This window comes from Equus przewalskii, chromosome 14, assembly GCF_037783145.1.
Source record: "Equus przewalskii isolate Varuska chromosome 14, EquPr2, whole genome shotgun sequence".
NCBI lineage: Eukaryota > Metazoa > Chordata > Mammalia > Perissodactyla > Equidae > Equus > Equus przewalskii.
Window position 1 is genome coordinate 7,419,707 of NC_091844.1, and position 19,455 is coordinate 7,439,161.

The following is a 19,455-nucleotide window of genomic DNA, read 5'->3' on the forward strand; positions in this document are numbered from 1 at the left end:
AAATTACCAAAAGAGGCCACTGTTGAAAAGGACAGGGCTTTCTGCTGTAGGACAAGCCTCATCCATCTTTTAAAACCTGTGGCTGTGTTTTACAATCCCAGATGAGAGCACGTCTGACAGTAGGACAGCGTGGTCAAATCAAAAACACAGACACAGGATCCAAACATGCAAAATGCCAGTACCCTTGAGAAAAGAATCTTCTTACAGAGAACATAAAACAGATTTTAATAACAATAAAATTACAATTTTTTTATATAATTCATTAAAATTATTGCATTAATAATACATATTTACATACTTTTAAACAAAAAGAAACATAAGACATATGGGAGGAAGGGAAGGTTTTTTTTGTTTCTTTTTGGTTTTTTGCTGAGGAAGATTTGCCCTGAGCTAACATCTGTTCTCTAATCTTTTTGCTGAGGAAGATTCACCCTGAGCCAACATCTGTTGCCAATCCTCCTCTTTTTGCTGAGGAATATTTGCCCTGAGCTAATATCTGTGGTTAATCTTTCTCTATTTTGTATGTGGGTCGCCACCACAGCTTGGCTGATAAGTGGTGTAGGCCCACGCCCCTGACTGAACACAGGCCACTGAAACAGAGCACGTTGAGCTTAACCACTACACCACAGGCCAGCCCCAGAGGGAAGCTTTTTGACTTAAAAGAAAAAAAACCCAGTCGAAGAATTCACCAACAGTGCTGACGTCCCGTAAGTCATAGATTTTCAGAAAATACCTTTGCTTCTGCTGGGCTGGCTTTCTTTTTTCTGACAGCCTTCACTGGTGTCCTGTGGATGAGGTCATCCATTTATAAGTGTCTTTTCGCTGGAGAAGATGCTACAGTTTTCTGAAATTCACAGGCATGATGAGAGCCCCTGCAAGGACGCATCCCAGGGGCTCACCTTCTCTCCTGCCTCTGGGGCTGCTCTGTCTCTCTCCACCCGCTGGAGAGAAAAGGCTGAGAAGGAAGAGGAAGGCTAGGGAATATTCCCAAATCAGAATGGGCGTGATTCCCCAAATCCTCACCAAGTCACCAGTCAAGGACCACTCACTTACTGAAGCCCAGATGTTCCTGCCTGGGGTCAGTCAAATGGCCAGAGACGGTGTCAGCTGCTCTCAGGAGGCCATCTGGTGTGTCCACATCCCATGAGCCAGGCACTGTAATACGAGCTCCATGAAAGACAAGCAAAGGGCAGAGTGCCATTCAGACATCCGCGACCACTGAGCCTTCTCCAGCGTCGCAGACAGTCTCCAGGTCCTCACCCAGAGAAGAAAAGACCAGGCGAGGACAACGGGGACGGAGTGAGGCACACATTAGGAGCCATCATTTTCCTCTAGAGTGGACCATGAGAAACAGCTTATTTTACTCCATGAGGAATTTGATTCCCACGTTGGAGAGAGAAACCAAGACGAAAAGAAATTACAAACATCTGATTAGAAGGATCTGAATGAGCGAATCACTTCTGGGGGTTGTCCCCTGCCCCTGCAATGAAATAGAGTATTTGCTCCCCCCTCACTGTACCCTTCAAGAGGGAAGAATGAAGGGAGGGAGGCGCTGGGTAAGAATAGTGGAACGAAAAGTAAAAATTATGGGTGAGCCTTGAGGACATTATGCTGAGTGATGTCACAGCAAGATGATCACTGCGCAATTCCCTAACGTGAGGTACCTAGAGTCATCAATTCATAGAGTCAGAAAGTAGAAAGTCGACAGGGGCTGGGGGAGGGGAAATGGGAGTTAGTGTTTAATGGGGACAGAGTTTCATTTGAGAAAAATGAAAAAGTTCTGGAGACGGACGGTGCTGATGGTTGCACAACAACGTGAATGTACTCAGTGCCACGGAACTGTACACTTAACAACGGTTGAGATGGTAAATCTTGTGTTATGTATATTTCACCACAATTAAAACCTTTTTAAAAAGCAAATGTTAGATAAAATAAAGAATAGGTTGGTGTCGAGTGAGGACCTGAGTATGATGATCAGCAAATGTGTGATCCTAGGTCACCTTGGAACATAAATTCTAAAGGACTGGAGTGGGGTCCTTATCACCAAAAAGCCCACCAGACACTGCACACCATCCGTGCCTGTGAAGGAAGGGCCCAGGCCACCCGGTCCTGTTCCTCCCAACCCAGCGAGCTCCTCCCTCCATACCAGGGACACTGTTCTCTCAACTCACCCCTCCTGCGCCCCCTTGCCTGCCCCCATCTCCCATCCTGCCCATCCTGACCCATTCCAGTGACTACTCTTTATGAGGGCCACGCCTTAGTCCATTCAAGCTGCTATAACAAGATGCCACACAGTGGGTGGCTTACAAACAATAGACATTTACTTCTCACAGTTCTGGAGGCTGAAGTCTGAGGTCAGGGTGCCAGCATGGTCAGGTGAGGGCCCTCTTCCAGCCTGCAGACTTCTCATTGAATCCTCACGTGGTGGAAGGAGCTAGGGAGCTCTGTGGGGTCTCTTTTATAAGGGCACTAATCCCGTTCATTAGGGCTCCACCCTCATGACCTAATCACCTCCCAAAGGCCCCACCTCTTAACAGCATGACATTGGGCATTAGGATTCCCACATGGGAATTTTGGGGGACACAAACACTCAGATCATAGCAGGCCACCTATTAAGGCTTGATGTCGTCAAGCACATTGTGCAGAATTCTGGCTGACACAGCCCCACTGGAAAATAAGTGAATTGTTACTTACTTTGATTTGACAGATGAAGTCTTCCAAAGCATGGCACCCCAAGGCCCCCAGGGAGGGTGACTGAAGGGCAATCGGGTGGCACCACAGTTGGTCCCCACTGGTCTAGGTGACCTCTAAGTCACTTCCAGTATCGACGTGCTAAGATTGTGGTCACAGCTATTTATTTGCACTAGAGAGGTGAGAGGGGGTCATAGACACAGCAAATATTCCCTGAGGAACAGGGCCCTGTGGACACCGGTCAGGCATGAGAAAAGTGCCATTATCCTCGCCAGCCCTCCCCAAGCCCATGACCGCCCAGGTTCCCATCTCCACCCCCAAAAGGGTGCCACATCCTGTGCTAAATTTCCTGCCATCTGACTGCAGCTCTACACCCTCCGTGTCCTCTTCTCCAGGGCCCCACATGCTAAAGCTACTCCATGTTCAGCGACTGTTTATGAGTGTTCAGAGCCGACAGGTTACTGAGGGCTTTCTGGGGAGGTGATGTCTTTCCCTAAAGAAGCAGCTCTGATCATAACAAGCAAACCAACACAGGCCCTCTCACAAGTACACAACGGCAAGCTTCACGCAGACATCCCAAGTACAATGCATCCTTGTCCAGCTGTGAGCCACCCTGTGATGACAAACTCTCCATCACGGGGTGATGAAGCCCACGCTGGCCTCCCACGTGCCAGCCGTGAGGTCGCAGGGCGTGCGCTTCAGCAGCTGGACAGGAGACAGTGGTCGATACCTTTTGGGTGGCATGTGATATCTCACTTTTTTCCAGAACTTGGTCTTGGCACACTGTGACTGCTCTGTGAAGGCCCCACTCCACTGGATGGCCCCATGCTTCTGTTTGATGTACTGAATTGACTCTGGCATGGATGTATAGTCCTCGACTTTCTCCAGTTCAATCAGAATGACCTTCATCCCGTCCTGGAGGAGAGCATTGTAGACTGCGATTTGTTCTTCTGACATGTTCTTCAGTAGGTCAAAGCTCAGCGATTCGGGGACTATGATGATGATGAGTCTCCTGCACAGCTTAATGTTTTCATCAATCACATTGGCCACAGCTGGACATAGAGAAAGAAGGCGCAGAATATCTCATGATTAAAAGAGCCTGGACCTTCACACTATTGAGAAATTAGAAATGGGTGTGAAGCAGCAAAAATAGACTTTAAAAAAGACACGCTCAGTCAGGAATGGATTAACAAAAGTTTTTAACACATCGTCTCCTCTGTGAAACTTCCTGACTTTCCCTGAAAAACTGGTCCTCTGCATTCAGGAATGATGTGTTTTGGTAGGTAGTTGTTGGTATGTCGCTATCCCCAGCCCTCTGGCTCCACCCACAGATGTGAACAGCTCAGAACAAGGCTCTTTCACACCTAACTTTGTATGCCCACACTCAGCTGAAGTCTCATATATTTTAGATGAGGAGCACATTTTAAAAAAATAAATAGATTTTAAAAGTATAGGAAAAATGTGGCTAGCTCGAGTCTTGTGTTAATCTTGATTTGTGTTTTCTAGCTATTTAAATGACCAGGATTTATAATTCTAACTCAAAACCAAATAACACACCCCGATGATTTCTTGGGGAAAGGAGGGGTCTTGAAATATCCAGCTGTGGATAAAACCTGGTCTTTTTTTAGAAATAAAGACCAAGTGTCATATCCTCCTTCTTGTTAGGATATAAGAATGAACTGTAACCTCCCCAAGAGGAGCTTCTTCTCTTTGGTTTATTTTTCTATTTCTAGTGCCCAGAACATTTCCTAGCCCATGGCAGGTGCTCAAAAAGTATTTGTTGCATTAGAGAATGAATCGATATCAATATACTGATAAAATAAGTGCTCCTCCATGTGTTTATGGCAAGCACTGATCACATTTTCGCCTCCTCCAGGAGGATGATGTCATAACTCGAAAGGTGTGGGCCTGGACAGAGCTGTGGTCTCGCTGTGGATGTGAACAGCCTACGAATCAAAGTACTTGGAAACTTCTTAAAATGACTCAGAATAGGCCGCTACCCAGTGCTAGTAATCTTGGTTTCCTGGTGACTAGAAAAGGATGTTTATTTCAAATTTCAGCCATTTGCTATGTTGTCTTCAAAGACAGAGAAAATCCAGGACAAGAAGGAAACTTCCCTCTCTAGGGGATCTAGCATGCACTAAAACGCTCCATACCAGTGCCTGCTCAGGTTTTTCCTCATTTAATTCTCTCATCTGAGGCAAGGAAGCATTCTCATCCCCATTCGACAGACGAGACAATTGAGGCTCAGAGATGTTAACTGCATTGCCCAGGGCCACATTACTACTAAGTGGGAACAGTAAATAAAGAACTTCTATTTTATTTAGGTAGGGGGGTATGGGGAGAAGGAGCTTGAGGTTTATAAAATTAGCTTTAAACATGAGCTGATTTACATATTCAGACTGAAAATATTCCACAGTTAGTCTCAAGGACATGAGGGCGGATGACCACTTGTCTCCCCTTGGTCTCTCTGCCGAGGCTGTGTCATTGACCCCTGTTCACGTGAATCGGTTAGCCATACCCTTCCTCCAAAGTGAGACTCACATTATTTCAACCACGAGTCCCAGTTACTCTGTTGCAGGAAGGAGCCTAATGAGAGAAGAGATGCAGATCCTAAACCCCTGGGCCCGGGGCTGGCCGGGAGGGAGGCCCTGGTAAAGGGCTCCCCGGTTTCGTGGGAAGGCAAGCAGAGTCCCCAGCATTTGTCCAGCGAAGGAAGGAGCTAAGGAAGACCCCAGAGATACAGCTAATAATACTGTCTCACACACTTGAATGTTGCCGAGAGTGGATCTCAGATGTTCTTACCACGAAAAGAAATGGTAAAATGCTAACGATGTTGATGGGGTGAAGGGGGTAGCTAATAGTATGGTGGCATCATTTTGCAATTTATCTGTATCAAATCCACACGTACACTTTAAACTTACACAATGTCATGTGTCAACTATATCTCAATAAAGCTGGAAAAAAATTTTTGGATAAATAAATAATAAAGGAAAGAAGAGATTCCTTTCTTTTTTATTCATTTGCTATTTTTATGCCTCACTTAACACATACCTTGTCCAGGAAATTCATCCCTGCCAAATATAAACAACTTATATCCACACTGCCTCTCCAGCACCTCGGGCAGGATCTTCAACACCAGCGTGTCCACATCATGGCTCTGGCTTTCTCCTTGAGGCCTGGGGTATAAGACATAGGCATCATACAGCTTCCCATCTGAAAAGGAAATGGGGCAGCTTATGGAATTATTCCGGCCAAATTCTCTTATGGTCACAAAGTGAAAACCTGAGTTGCTACCATGATGTCGTTTCTGCTTGGGTTCAAGGACTTCAGGGCGCCCAGTCGGCTGACTTGGCACCAAGCACTGACACACTAAGCATCGCATTCTCTCGGCACTTAAAATATTTCTCTCCACTCTCTTCTTGCTACACGGTTTCTAAGCTGGATGTAATTCTGACCTTTGTTTCTATACAGGCAAGGTGGGTTTTTCCCTCTGGTTTCTTTTAGGACTGTTTTCTTTGTCTTTGGTTTTCTTTGGGTGTCGTATCTTTGGTATTTATCCTGCTCGCTCTTCTCTGAGCTTCCTGGATCTGTGCATTGGTGTTTGCCGTTAATCTGGGGAAAATTCTCAGTCATTAGTGTTTCCAACATTTCTCTTCCTTGCTGTCTTCTCCTTCTGGTATTCCCATTACACATCATATCACACGTTTTGCAGCTGTCCCACAGTCCGCGGATGTTTTATTCTGTTTGTGTGTTTTGTTTATTTCAATCTGTGGTCTCTTTGCTTCTCAGTTTGGAGGTTTCTACTGAGATATCTTTAAGCTCAGAGATTCGTTCCTCAGCCATCGCCAGTCTACTAACAAGCCCATCAGAGGCATCCTTCATTTCTCTTACAGTGGTTTTTTAAATTTCTCTCACTTCTTTTTGGTTCTTTCTCAGGACTTTTGTCTCTCTGCTTACACTGCCCATCTGTTCTTGCCTGCTGCCTATGTCGTTGATCAGAGCCCTTAGCACATTAGTCATAGTTGTTTTAAATTCCCAGTCTGACAATTCCAACATCCCTGCCATGTCTGGTTCTGATGCTTGCTCTGTCTCTTCAAATTGTGTTTTTTTTCCTTTTAATATGCCTTGTAAGTAGTTCTGGAGAGCCAAACCTGAGGTACCAGGTAAAAGGACCTGCAGTAGACGAGCTGTTAGTAATGTGGGGGGGGAGGGGAGCGGGGGGGGTGGGGAGCCCCACGATCAGCTCGCAGGCTCTCAGGGAGCCTCAGCCTCTGGACCGTGAACTTCACACATGTTTCTCAGTTTTCCTCCCCCCTTAAGTGGAGCAGGATGGCCAGAGCCGGCTGCAGTTGAGTACTTGCCTTCCCCCAGGTCCGTTAGACTCTGATAAGACCTCAGCAAGCCAGGCTCTCCTTAACTAGTTCTCCCGAGGGCAGGCCTTGTTAAGACGACCAGAGTGCTCTTTCCTATTTCAAAGTGGTTCTTTTTCCCCTCCGCCTGCCAGAAGCACAAAGAGATTTTTCTCCAATATTTACTGTCAGAACCTGGTCCGGCTCCTGGAGGTAAAGCTCACAAAAGTGTGGGCCCCCCATGACTGGGTTCCCCCGGAGTTTTCAAGTTTCAGACTTGTCCACAGGGAGCCTCCAGCAACTTGTCAACAACAGTTCAGATTTCCTACCCCGTAGGCTCTCATTCTCACATTGGGGGTACTGAGACGTCAAGTGCAGGAGCACACGACATCATCACCAGAACGAGCACGTGCTTATGGCACAACCACAAATAACAGTCACCGTGCTCGCTAGTGTGCAGACGAACAAGACGCAAGATCTAACCATGCAGACCGGCCATAGACTTAGAAATAAAAACAACATAAGGCCCTAAACGGTCACAAAAGGCTGCATGAACAGAGAGACAGAAAGAAAGGAAAATTCCCTACAGTAGGAGTTCTGGAAAAAAATTCACAGAGGACGAGGCACAGCTCCTGGATTTTAAAGGGTGGGGAGGGTCTAGGAAAAAAATGAGAAGCCGGAACTGGCGGGTAAACAGGACGCGAAGGGGGACAGCTTGAGAAGGGATGAACGGGGGATATTTACGCCCTACTCAGGGGGCATAGGGACGAGCATGGAGCTTTAGCAGGGCTCCGGGCTTCACGGGGCGTCTCATCCGAAACCGTGATCCTCACACTCGGGCTGTCTGGAAATTCAAAGCCAACCGAGTGGGAACTGGGGAGGCAAGCCATCCTTTTCTATTTCCTCTCTGGAAGTTTGTGTGATGGACAGACTTGAAGAGACAGGTGGTTCTAAGCCTAATGAAGGAAATCTTGTATTCTTCTAGTTTTCATCTAAATAGCAGTAGCTAAAATGTGAACGGAACTTCAGAGTTTACATGGAGCCTTTCCTCATCCCCTTGATTCTCACACCAAGCACTGCCAGCCTTCAGGTCTCTGCTCACCATCCCTGGCCATCCTGTGGAAAATGGCAACATGCAAGCACACACACATGAACACGCATGCGAACTCCTTCTCTGTCTACCCACGCCCCCATCATAACGCGAGGCTGTGTGAGAGGGGGCCTTTGTCTGGCTCCTGTTCCACCCTCAGCGCCTGGAGCAGGCTCTGGTGCAGAGGGACCTCCATCAGTTCCCGCCAAATGTCTGCACGGAGCTTGATTTTACAGCGGCTCAAAGATCTTGTGTCTATGTGGGGGACAGAGAAGTTCTGGATCATGAACAGATTCAGCGTTTAATTAAATTAGGGCTATAGGGCAGGTACTAAAGGGATGGCTAATTGTGTCTAGAGTTGGCAAAAACCTAACCCAGCTGAAACTCCTTGCGGAATGTCTTAAATGTCACTAGTCTGTACTGCCACCCTATAAGTGGATATTTTCCTGTTTAAAATTTAATGTCATATACTTAACTTTCTAAAGTCAGAGGATGGATCTATATATATAGAGATATATGTAAATATATAAAATATATATGTATATAAAATGGAAAAATTTCATAAAGTCCTTATGTTTCTAAACTTTATAGGAAGAAATTAAATTTCTGCATCTAAAAATAAAATATTTATCCTTTTATGATAAAGGACTGGTTGGGTTGACACTGTATTTGTCACCTCATGGATCCTCCCTGGTAAATGCAGTATTTCCTGGTCTCTAAACTACAGTGAACGTCCGGGTCCATGGCCACCTCTGTCCCAGGCCCTGCCACTGGTGTCTTTCTTCTCTTAATCTGTTTCCCTTTTATTCCCACTGATTTAAAAAAAAACCACATTTTTGCTGAGTGAATTCCCTCTTTGGCAGCATTCCATGCTTCCTGATGCTCAGCCAGGCATCTGAGGATACAGGCTCTCCTGCTGCGCAAAGTGAAAACGCAGAGACTGATGAGACTTGGCAGCCAGAGAATCTCACACCTTTGAACAACTGAAGATATAGAAATCTTTTGGCCATCTTTTTTTTTCTTTCTGACTAAGCTTTTTGGGTAAAAATATGACTCGTTCCTGACTTGTTCTCAAAATGCATGGGTTCTTGTCACTTTCAAATGACCAGTTCGTGATTCACTGACCAACATAGCAGAAGATCAAGATGTAGCCATTTTACTTTTTGCTTCAGCTGCTGGTTTGAAGGGTACTCTCAGGCAACTGCATGCCGGGACTTCATGGCTTTGCCCCTCACAGTTGACTCATATCCTCAGATGACAAGCAAGGAGGTTGGGACCAACGAGGCCACATGATTTCTCCAAAGTCTCCCAGCTGGCAGGTGCAGTCTTGATTCAAACTCAAGTCCCCCACTCCCTCTGGGGTGGCTGAGACAGAACTGGGAGCAGGACACTTCACACAGCCTCTCCCTGAGTCGTCCTGGGCATCTGTGTCAGACTGTATTTTCCAAAAATAGCCCTAGGAACACTTCCAGTCTCACATGGTCTTTCAGAACTTTGCCACATCCCCAGAAAGAGGTGGAATCTCTCTCCACTCCTTTAAATTTGGGCAGGACTCCATAGCTGCCTTCACAAACAGAATGTGGTAGAATTAATATCAGAAATTCAGAGTCTGAGTCATAAAAGACAATATGGCTTTTACCTGGCTCTGTTGCTCTTGAAACACTAGCCCTTGGAAGCCAGTCACTATGCTGTGAGGAAGCCTAAGTAGCCCACACAGGCTGCCTGGAGAAGCCCCCCAGGGAGGGGAGCTGAGGCCCCTAGCTGCCAGCCCTCCAGCTGAGGCCCCAGACAGGCATCCTCACTCTGCCTGTCTGCATTCTTGAGTCACAGAATCCACAAGCAAAATAAACGGTTGTTTTATGCCATGAAGTTTTGAGGTAATTTGCTTCTCAGCCATTGAAGAAATAACAATGAATAGCAACAAATAACGATGAGTTGGACACCCCCCAACTGTCTGTTTCATCAAGAAAATTGCAAAACTGTAGACCCGCTAGTGAGTTTTCTGAGGAAGGTGGGTCCTGCTGGCAGATACTCACACAGCCCACCTCTTCATAGTGCAGGGTGACTGTTTACCCAGGTTCTGACTAAGCTCTTCTCATTTTCTAAAGAGATTCAGCCCTACTTTTGATGTTAAAGCATCTACATATGACTTTACTGGCTGTTAGCAAAAATACAAAAGTTTATTTGCATTTATTTACGAAAAGTTGCCTAAAGATTTTTCTAAATTCCCTACTTTCTTTCCATATGATATTGCTAAATTTTAAACCTGATCAAACTGGACGAGTGGAAATATCAGACAGACTCAATTAGGCCTTCGGGTAAGTGCTTTTACTGAATTGCCTGAGGTTTGGTGTTTTAGCCCTAACATGCTTAGAAGACGCTAGAAGAAAAGCCACATAAAATCTGTTACATTTGCCATAGGAATGTTGTTGCAAATGCAAGGTTCATTACATCACACCCTTTAAAAATGAGGACTCCCGAAAAAAGATTTCCTTGGAAAATTGTCCCAAAAAAAGCCCTGTGCTGAAAGGTATTTGTGAACGGTATGCAATGAATGTTATAACTGCTGTTGCTTTTACTTCTAAAGTGAGCTCACCTTTAAAAACTGTCCAAGATTTCTCATTACATCTATCCTGGCTGTATTTTCCCATTCTACCCTTGCTCACTGTACCTGTTTTGTTTTTGTTTTAGTCACTCTGTTCTACATGTACATTCTTCACAAACCTGTTTGGAATCAAGTGAGGCATATACACACCTCTCTAGTAGAATCGTAAACTGATCCTTATATTTTGTACATGCGGGCACACCTGGCAGGAGAAGTTTTAAATTACCTCCTATGACTTTAATAGAGAACATACAGAACTCATGGACTTTAGCCAGGCCTGTCGATGATCCTTAAAACTGTGAATATATACACCTAATTATTAGTCATGTTATACAGCTTGACTAATCTAGTTGGAGTAAACAACTTCTCATAAGGACGCCATGTCTCTCTCCTCATTTGTCTTTGCCGTCCATCACTCCACTGTTCCCAGATAACTCAGAAAATATCCTCAAGGGGACAAACTGGAAAGAGCGTCCGGGACTCATCTGTAGCTCATTGTGAAAGTCAATACTCAAAGGAGAATTACAGGATAGTTCTCACAGATCGAGCGGTAGAGAATTTACTCAGGAAGCGCACACGTACTTTTCTGAAGGATGAAAAAGAGGGAGCCTGACTGTGAGCTCTGATCTCTGGATCCTCAGCCTACTGGTTCCGCGTTCGGGCTGCAGCCCAGTCTCGGCAGAGGGTGGGGCTCCCTGACTCTCTCGTGGGCTCAGCTCACTCTGCTCAGGGTGAGTCACTACTCCTTTTTTCTCTTCCTGCTAAACTTGACCTCACTGTCAGGCACTTCCCCACACTCTCAGTACTCACGATCCTGGGAGTCGCAGTGAGTCAGGGAGTGAGAAACCCACGGGCCAGAATTCCAGGACAGCCCCTAAGTCCTGCACACCCCTGTCAGTCTGCAGCCGAGCCACTCACTCCCACATGTCAGAAGAGACAAGTGATGGTGAATAAAGTCTCTTCTAGAACAGACGCAGGCAGAGCACAGTCACAGCGTGGCTGATGCAAAGCGCCCTCTGCAGGGACCACAGCCCAAAATAGAAACACCACGTCCGATCTGACTGTCTGCAGCACTGGAGGAGCTTTTGGTTGCATTGCACTCGCAAAGCCAGATTTCCACAACTGAATTTTGTCATCAAAAAAGACCTCCTTGCTTCCCACATTGCTCAAGGGTTGCCTGTTTGGAATTCCGAGCTTTAACTGAGGATAAAATCCAAGTTAGGACATCTATGTTGATCAAACCTGTGGACAACAATGTGTACTCTGCTTTTTTTATGAGCAAGCAGGCCCCTATTGAGAATCATGCCCTTCCCTGGAATAGGGACTCGTGACACGTGCACGAACGTCCTCTTCCCCGAGTTCCGCTCTGGTTAACGCTGCAGGTCTCTGGGCTTGAAAGGCATACATACACTTGTGTGTCTCCACACGTGTGAGCTGCACAGACTTCTCCCAGCTTAGTGCTAACTTTTTCATCCAATTAGGGGACTTTAAAGTAGATTTGTTACTTTTTTCAAGGCCTTAATAGAGCATATCATTCTGAGACAAAAAGAGAACAGTACAGAGAGTTAAACCCCAGCGGTGGGAAATGCCTGCTCTTCACAGTTCCCAGCTCACACTGGGGTGATTCTGTGCTGAACAGCGCCGGCAAGACACGGCTCCACGGACCAGACAGAAACCCCGGGGCACAGCGGCAGGGGCAGCTTGCTTGGATCTTCAGATGGCAAAGAAGCCCCCCTGTGCCCCAGGTCCCCGCTCAGTGCTTTCCTGACTTTGACTCAGTTGCTCCTACAGCACTCCGTGAGGCCAGCTCTCATCATTTTCCCTTCTTTCCTTCCTTCCTTTCTTCCTTCCTTCCCTCCTGCCTTATATGATAAAGTATATTTACAAAGCTTATACGGGTGAGCAGATACCAATTATGAGGCATTTTTCAGTGGTCACCCACACTTACCTTCTATGGTCCCAGTGGAACGGAAGGCACTTCGATACCAAAGTACAATGTCGATCTTAAAAATGTTGTAGATGCACAAGACAGACACCACCACCCCTGTCAAGGCGACAAGCCCTCCTATAAGGTAAGCTCGAAAATCTGGAACTACAAATGACAGCAAAAGAAAAATAATATAATAATAATACAAAGAGTCAATTATACACTTTACTACAGATCACGGTACAAATGACAAATGGAAACGTATTCGATGTCAATGAGGATACTGCTTAAATATTTCTTTACAGATAAATAACAGGTATGGGAGTAGAACAACCTGGTCTGGACCACGAGTTTTAGGAAACGAGTGCTCTTGGGAACCTGGGGAGGGAAATTCTGCAGAACCCTAGCACCCAAAAGTCCATGCAGCACGACTCCGATTGCACGAGGAATGCTGTCGAAACACTCCTGGTCAGGTCCTATTGGTCCACAGTAGACTCTCCAGAGAGGGAGTCTGAGCACGTTCATTGGGAAAGTTCTCCAGGTGGTTCTGTGGCACATTCTTTCTTTTTTTTTTTTCTGCTTTTTCTCCCCGAATGCCCCCAGTACATAGTTGTATATTTTAGTTGTGGGTCCTTCTAGTTGTGGCATGTGAGACACTGCCTCAACGTGGCCTGATGAGCAGTGCCATGTCTGCGCCCAGGATCCAAACCAGTGAAACCCCGGGTTGCAGAAGCTGAGCATGCGAACTTAACCACTCGGCCACGGGGCCGGCCCAGTGGCACATTCTTGATTGTAACACTGTTATAACTGCTTTCCCACTTACTCAAAACCCAGCAGCAGGACTCGAGTCATAAATAAAGAGCCATCAGTTGCCTCCCCTGGAAGCCATCTCTGCTGCCTCTACTACACTGGTCAACAGCCAGACTCCCCCTTCATCCTCTCTGTGCCAGCAGACTCCTGGCTGAGCGCCTGTCAGAGACACAGCTCAGGAAGGGCGTTGACACCCTGCTCTGCTTTGTGAGCACGCTGCAGAGCAATTATGGCAAAAGCAGTGGGCAGGAGGTGGCCAAGGAGCAGAACCAGCTCCTCTGGAACTCCAAGTCACCGAGAACAGGCTCCCACATGTCTGAGAAGAGGAACAGCACTGCTCTCTCCCTTACCGCAGCCCAAACCTGTGCTGCCCAAGACGGAGCCTCTAGGAAGGAGAGCAGGAGAAAAGGGGAACCTGTTCTTAGAAGCCACCACACACGCCACTTCTTTCATCAGCTCCCTCTGATCCTCCGCCCCACCAGAAAGTGTTGGGGACAGGAGGAAGGGGAAATTCTCTTACTTTGAACCCCCAGAGTACTTTCATTTTTTTAAATGCTTATCGAAGAGCTTGTCACAACTGGCCCTAGGCCACACCTTGTTGCAAACATTTTGAGGGCAAGGACATGCTTATGTACTATTGCTTGTCTTTAAATACACGGCATAAGAAAGCACAATAACTAAAAACACATTCCGTGCTGAAGAAAAATCAATCCATTGATTAAGTCCCAGCGCAGCTGAGTGGATCTGCCTGCACACTGGTGCCGAGACGGACCCTGACCACTGCTTTGAACCTCTGGCTTCTAAATATTAGATGGATTCTCCCTTCCCTCCCATTCTCTACTTCTCTCTGCCCTTTCCTGGCTCTTGGAGCAAGAGTGCCACCTCTCCCCTTGGGTCTGGTAGACTTTAATGTATGCTTCAGGGATCTTGGTACTGTAAACATTGTGAAAGAAGACCATGCCCACGCAGCTATTAGATCCCAGAAGGCCCTGTAGCCTGGAGTGACGGCTTGAAATTCTTGAGCTGATCATGCATCATATTCAGGAATGTTGACACCCTCCGCTCTTTAAAGGAGCTCAAAGTCGAGGAAATTGGAAACAGGAAATTAATGAATAAGTTCAAAGGGAGTATGAGTTTTGGAATTGAAACAAGTGGGAAACTCACTGATGAGCCCCCAGGGGCCATGTTGAAGGTCCTGTTAAAGCTGGTCTTCACCATTTGGGTCCATATGGCTACCATCAGCCTTAAACTGAGATGGTAGCTGACAACAGTGATTAACAGGAATTCACAGAAGAGCACACCCGATCTAAACAACTTTCTAGTGACCCTGCTCAGACAAAGCAAAAAAGATTCAACTCTGGAGGTGTCTTCAACAAAAATAAGGAAGTCAAATGGAGAAGCTGTAACCTTACTTCTGGCCACAAGTAAACCAAACACGAGACTTGGATTTAAGGGGGTAATGTTCCTAAGAAGTTATGGGAAACAAAACAGTGCACATGTCTAAAAATACATTGAATGTGAGATACAAAGTAAGTGTTGATAGGAACAAAGACGAATTTAGCAAGCACAGGTTTCCTAACTGACTTAAAACAAAGGAGACCATCCACCCCGCCTCCTCCTGCGTGATCAGCAAGTGTTAATGGATTACGGTATTAGTTACCCTGAGCCTGGTGAATCCTTCTGAGCAGAGTGCTTCTGAGCACAGTGCTTCCAGGTAGTCAGTACTGACATGGAAACCCATATTGGTCATCTTCAGTCTAGGCTACTAAACAAAGATCTCAAACTTCTAGATTGAGACAGATTTCAGTCCTAGCCACTTCAGGTCTCCTGCAATCTCCCAGTCATGCCACAATCAGCTCTCTCTGTTTTCTTTGGGGTGGACCCTGAGGTACTCTTTCTAGAAATTCTACTTTTAATGACAGATGCATGCTTCTGCATGAGTACCAGGACACACACACAGGAATATCCAGCACAGCATCATTTGTTAACTATCTCAAACTGGAGACAACTCAAATGACGACATATTTATAGCAGAATGGATGAATTGTGACTGACTGATTCAACGGAATAGGATTCAGCAAAGACCATAAATTAACTACAGCCACATTTTACATCACTGACACATCGATGAACCCCATAAAACTAAGAAGCAAGACATAAAAGAAAACATACTGTATAATTCTCTTTACATAAAGTTCAGAATCAGTCCAGTAGGCAGTCGGAAATGCAGGCCTGTCCTACGGGAAGGAAGAATACAGTTGGAGATGCAGAATCTGTCTGCACCTGCACAGGGTTGACAGCTGAAGCCATGAGAGTAAGAGAGATCATCAGGGACGAGAATGCAGAAAGAGCAGCACTGATGATAAAACCTCAAGAATCACCCAGATGTGCCCCAGAAAGAGATGGGAGGCACAAGATTGATTAGGGGAAAAGCGATCAAAAGTGACTTCCTATGACAAGGAAAAGCCCTGAGAAGAGGAAAAAGGGACAGTGGTGGCTGATGAGTCCAAGGCTGCTTCTGCCCGATGCAACCTAAGAGGGTTCCCCGTGGGTCCAGAGTGAGGAGAGGAGGTGCTGCGTACTCACTCCCAGTGAAGGCAGCTGGGACAGAGGTCTTGGAAATGACCTGACCTGAAGGTCACGAAAATGAGGTCTAGAATGAGCCCACCTCAGGACTGCAAGCTGCTGTGGACATACCCCTGAGCACTGCTATTCAAAGGCAGGTGACGGACACTCACGAGTCCAGGATCCTGGCGGGGCAAAGACACATTTGCTGGCTCCACACAGCAGCCACCAAACTAAAGCTTTACGTTAAGTTATCGAAAAACATTTCTGGTAGGACTTGAGCCAGAGGCAAGCAAACGTGGGTTTGACTGATCCTTAAGGGACACTGGCAAATTCAAGCCCTCTCTTGTGCATGTAGCTAGCCAAAAAAAAAAGAGTTGATATTAATAGAATTTAAAAAAGAAGCCGTCTTGGTAAACCACACATCAACATCTTACAAAGTCCTTCATCCACGTCCCCTGATACATTAAGAATTTAAAGTTGTTCTCAAGATTGTGATTTCGTGTTTCGCTATCTATCCTCTGCCAAGACAGTTACCTCCAATGGGTAATCCACACTCTGGACAGCGTTAAGAGCGCAATTTGTGTACATATATGGCGCTTGAAGCTCTCCTGCTCAAATATCAGAATTCAGCCTCTACAGATAATTTTACAAAGTCATATGATAAAAATATACATAGGCATTTTATTTTCACACCAAATTATTTATAATAAGTGAATTAAAAGCTGAAAATCACAAGCACATGATTATAAAAGTTGAACAATCAGGTTTAATAAAGGAAAACTCTTTTCTAGAATTTTGATACATAAAATCTCAACATATATTAATACGGCACTTTCAAAGTGTACTGCAACAAAGTCACAGCCTTCGTCCAAGAACACTGTCAGAAATGGCATCAATTTCCCCAGGTTTCACATTGAGCATCTCTATTTAATACCACTCTGTAACCTTACACTGAGCGTTTAATGTCACATCTTTCAAACGTATTTCCTTGCCATCATTTTGAACACTCTGAGCAGTATGTTACCCACTGGAACATTACCTGGGAGTTTTAACACGAAGTATGCTGCCGACACTCCAGCATGGCATGTGAAAGGATGGCCATAATCTTCCATTTTCACTTCTAAGAAGGTTATGTTCACTGTGTAAAACTTATGGTCCTGAAAAGAAGTTTCATTTCTACAAAATAAAAGAGCCAGTCATTAATACATGAGTTCTATTTTACCCAACATACAGTTTTGTGCTACATAATGACATTTCGGTCAATGACGGACCCCATATACGACGGAGGTCCCATAAGATTAGTACCATACAACCTAGGTGTAGAGTAGGCTATACCATGTAGGTTTGTGTGAGGACACTCTATGATGTTGACATGACAAATTGCTTAATGATACATTTCTCAGAATGTGTCCGCATTGTAAAGCAACACGTGATTGTGTTATAATCTTTCGGCTGAAGAATAAAGTTCGAAACTCTAGAGCACTCCGGGCCATTTCTTCTGGACAGTGATGCGGGCATGGTGCTGTTAACTACAGACACCATGCTCACCTAAAGGGCCTCCCCCTGTTTCTCTCCACTTATCCTAACTTACTAGGCTGCAAAGCCCAAGACAAGTTCTTCTGCCTCTGACTTCATTAGTCTTGTTTTACAACACTCAATTTTTACCACCATAAATAATGTTTATACCACTCAACTAGCTAATGATTATGTACTGTCTCCCCTAAAAGTCCCGTGTTGCTGCTGCTTTGCTCTTTAAGCCTTGAAGGCCTAGAGCTCATAACGTACCTAAATAGAAATGAGGCTGATTTTACACAGTAACTGAGAGAAATTGACCTGGTTGCTTGAAGTCCATACTTCATGTTCTGCCTCATCTCTGCAACTAGGACGGAAGCGGGATTGATAACATGAGCACCTCACACTCCTTCGGACCAGATGCTTGGCCAGACACAGCACTGAGAAGGTCTTTGAAAGACAAAGCCAAAAGGAGTGATGAGGGGGTAGTGAGAACCATCTAAAAAGAGTAGTACTCGCACCACAATAATTTGCACGAAGAAATCCTTGCTAGCTGTTAGGGAAGCCAGAGAAACAAAACACCTACTCAATTCCTTCTTGGATTCGTCTGGAAGCACTGTAGTAAATATCCACTGAAGTGTTATTGACTCTCCAGCATCGTAGATTGGTATTGTCCTTCGTGTCTGTTATATTGCAGTCTACAATAAGGGTGGAGCCTATAAAAAGCAAATTTATAAATATGAAATGAAAATTCTATAAAAAACAAGCTGGTTAACAAAGGCGCCTTGCTTTTGAGCCTTGATATCTTTTCATTACCAGAAATACTCCCGAGGACAAGGTTAATCGACTTTATCCTCTCCCAGGAGAGGGATCATGGGGATAAGCAAGCTTCCATCATGTCCACTGTAAAGAGCTACCCACCTGCTGCCAAACGCCAGCAGCTTCTGCCCCATGTCCTCCACAACATCAGGGGCACAAACACGACTTCTGCTCTTAGCAAACTTAGCAAAGGACTTTACAGTTTACAAAGCATTTCACCCACACTTTCCCCTTCAGAGTTTATATCTCCAAAACAACCCTACAAGGCAGAAAAGGGGAGGTGCTTTTATCCTGATTTTACGGATGGGAATACAGAAGTTCAGATAGATGGAGTGACTTGCCCAAAGTCCCACGTTAGAGGAAGAAATGCAATGTGAACTCTGGGTTTCTAATTCCAAATCCAGTGACAAATCTCCTTCACCAGTTTTGACCCCTACCCTTTCCCCTCATTCCCTTATCCTGCCTCCATACACATTCACAAATTATATTTAATACATTTATATTTCCACTTTATTTTGCGCCATGAGCCTGATAAATTCCATCCAGTTACTGCACATAAAAAAACATTACTGTATGGACCAGCCTGGTGGTTAAGTTCACATGCTCCGCTTTGGCGGCCCGTAGTTCACAGGTTCGGATCCCAGGCCTGGACCTACATACCACTCATCAAGCCACCCTGTGGCAGAAACCCACATATAAAACAGAGGAAGATTGGCACAGATGTTAGCTCAGCGAAAATCTTCTTCAAGCAAAAGGAGCTGTGAATTGGATGTGATAATTAGGTCATTGGCACCCTTTCTCAAAGCATTTTTGCATAGAGGTTGGAGAGGAAACTGCATTTGGGTAGGTTAAGAATTGAGTTGAAGATGAAGAATTTCAAAGTATAAACTATTCTTATGATTGCTAACAGATGTTCGCTCAGGGCCAATCTTCTTCACCAAAAAAAATTACTTTACTTCTAAACTGTCTACTTCAAGTCTCTTTGTTCTAGGTGGTATTAAGTTTTTTAAAAAGGTTTTTGTGAAATATAACACACACATAGTGATAAATATAGAATATTAATGTGAAGTTACTGACTTAT

At 45.3% G+C, this 19,455-nt stretch overlaps 1 protein-coding gene across 13 annotated transcripts in view; it reads right to left on the minus strand.

Annotated features, from left to right (window-relative positions):
- Positions 1-206: 206 nt before the first annotated feature.
- Positions 207-19,455, minus strand: part of IL1RL2 (interleukin 1 receptor like 2) — a 50,634-nt gene continuing 31,385 nt past the window's right edge. For 5 of the 13 annotated variants that reach the window (XM_070573397.1, XM_070573396.1, XM_008538457.2 and 2 more), the window contains 5 exons: positions 18,142-18,271; positions 17,083-17,219; positions 12,687-12,830; positions 5,746-5,907; positions 411-3,743 (listed from right to left, as the gene is read on the minus strand). In XM_070573397.1, the coding sequence (XP_070429498.1) occupies positions 3,325-3,743; positions 5,746-5,907; positions 12,687-12,830; positions 17,083-17,219; positions 18,142-18,271 (992 nt within the window). In that variant the 3' untranslated portion in view covers positions 411-3,324. Of the gene's footprint in view, positions 386-410; positions 3,744-5,745; positions 5,908-12,686; positions 12,831-17,082; positions 17,220-18,141; positions 18,272-19,455 lie in introns of those variants that run through there. The other 8 variants (XR_011526313.1, XR_011526316.1, XR_011526318.1 and 5 more) reach the window with 4 other exon arrangements.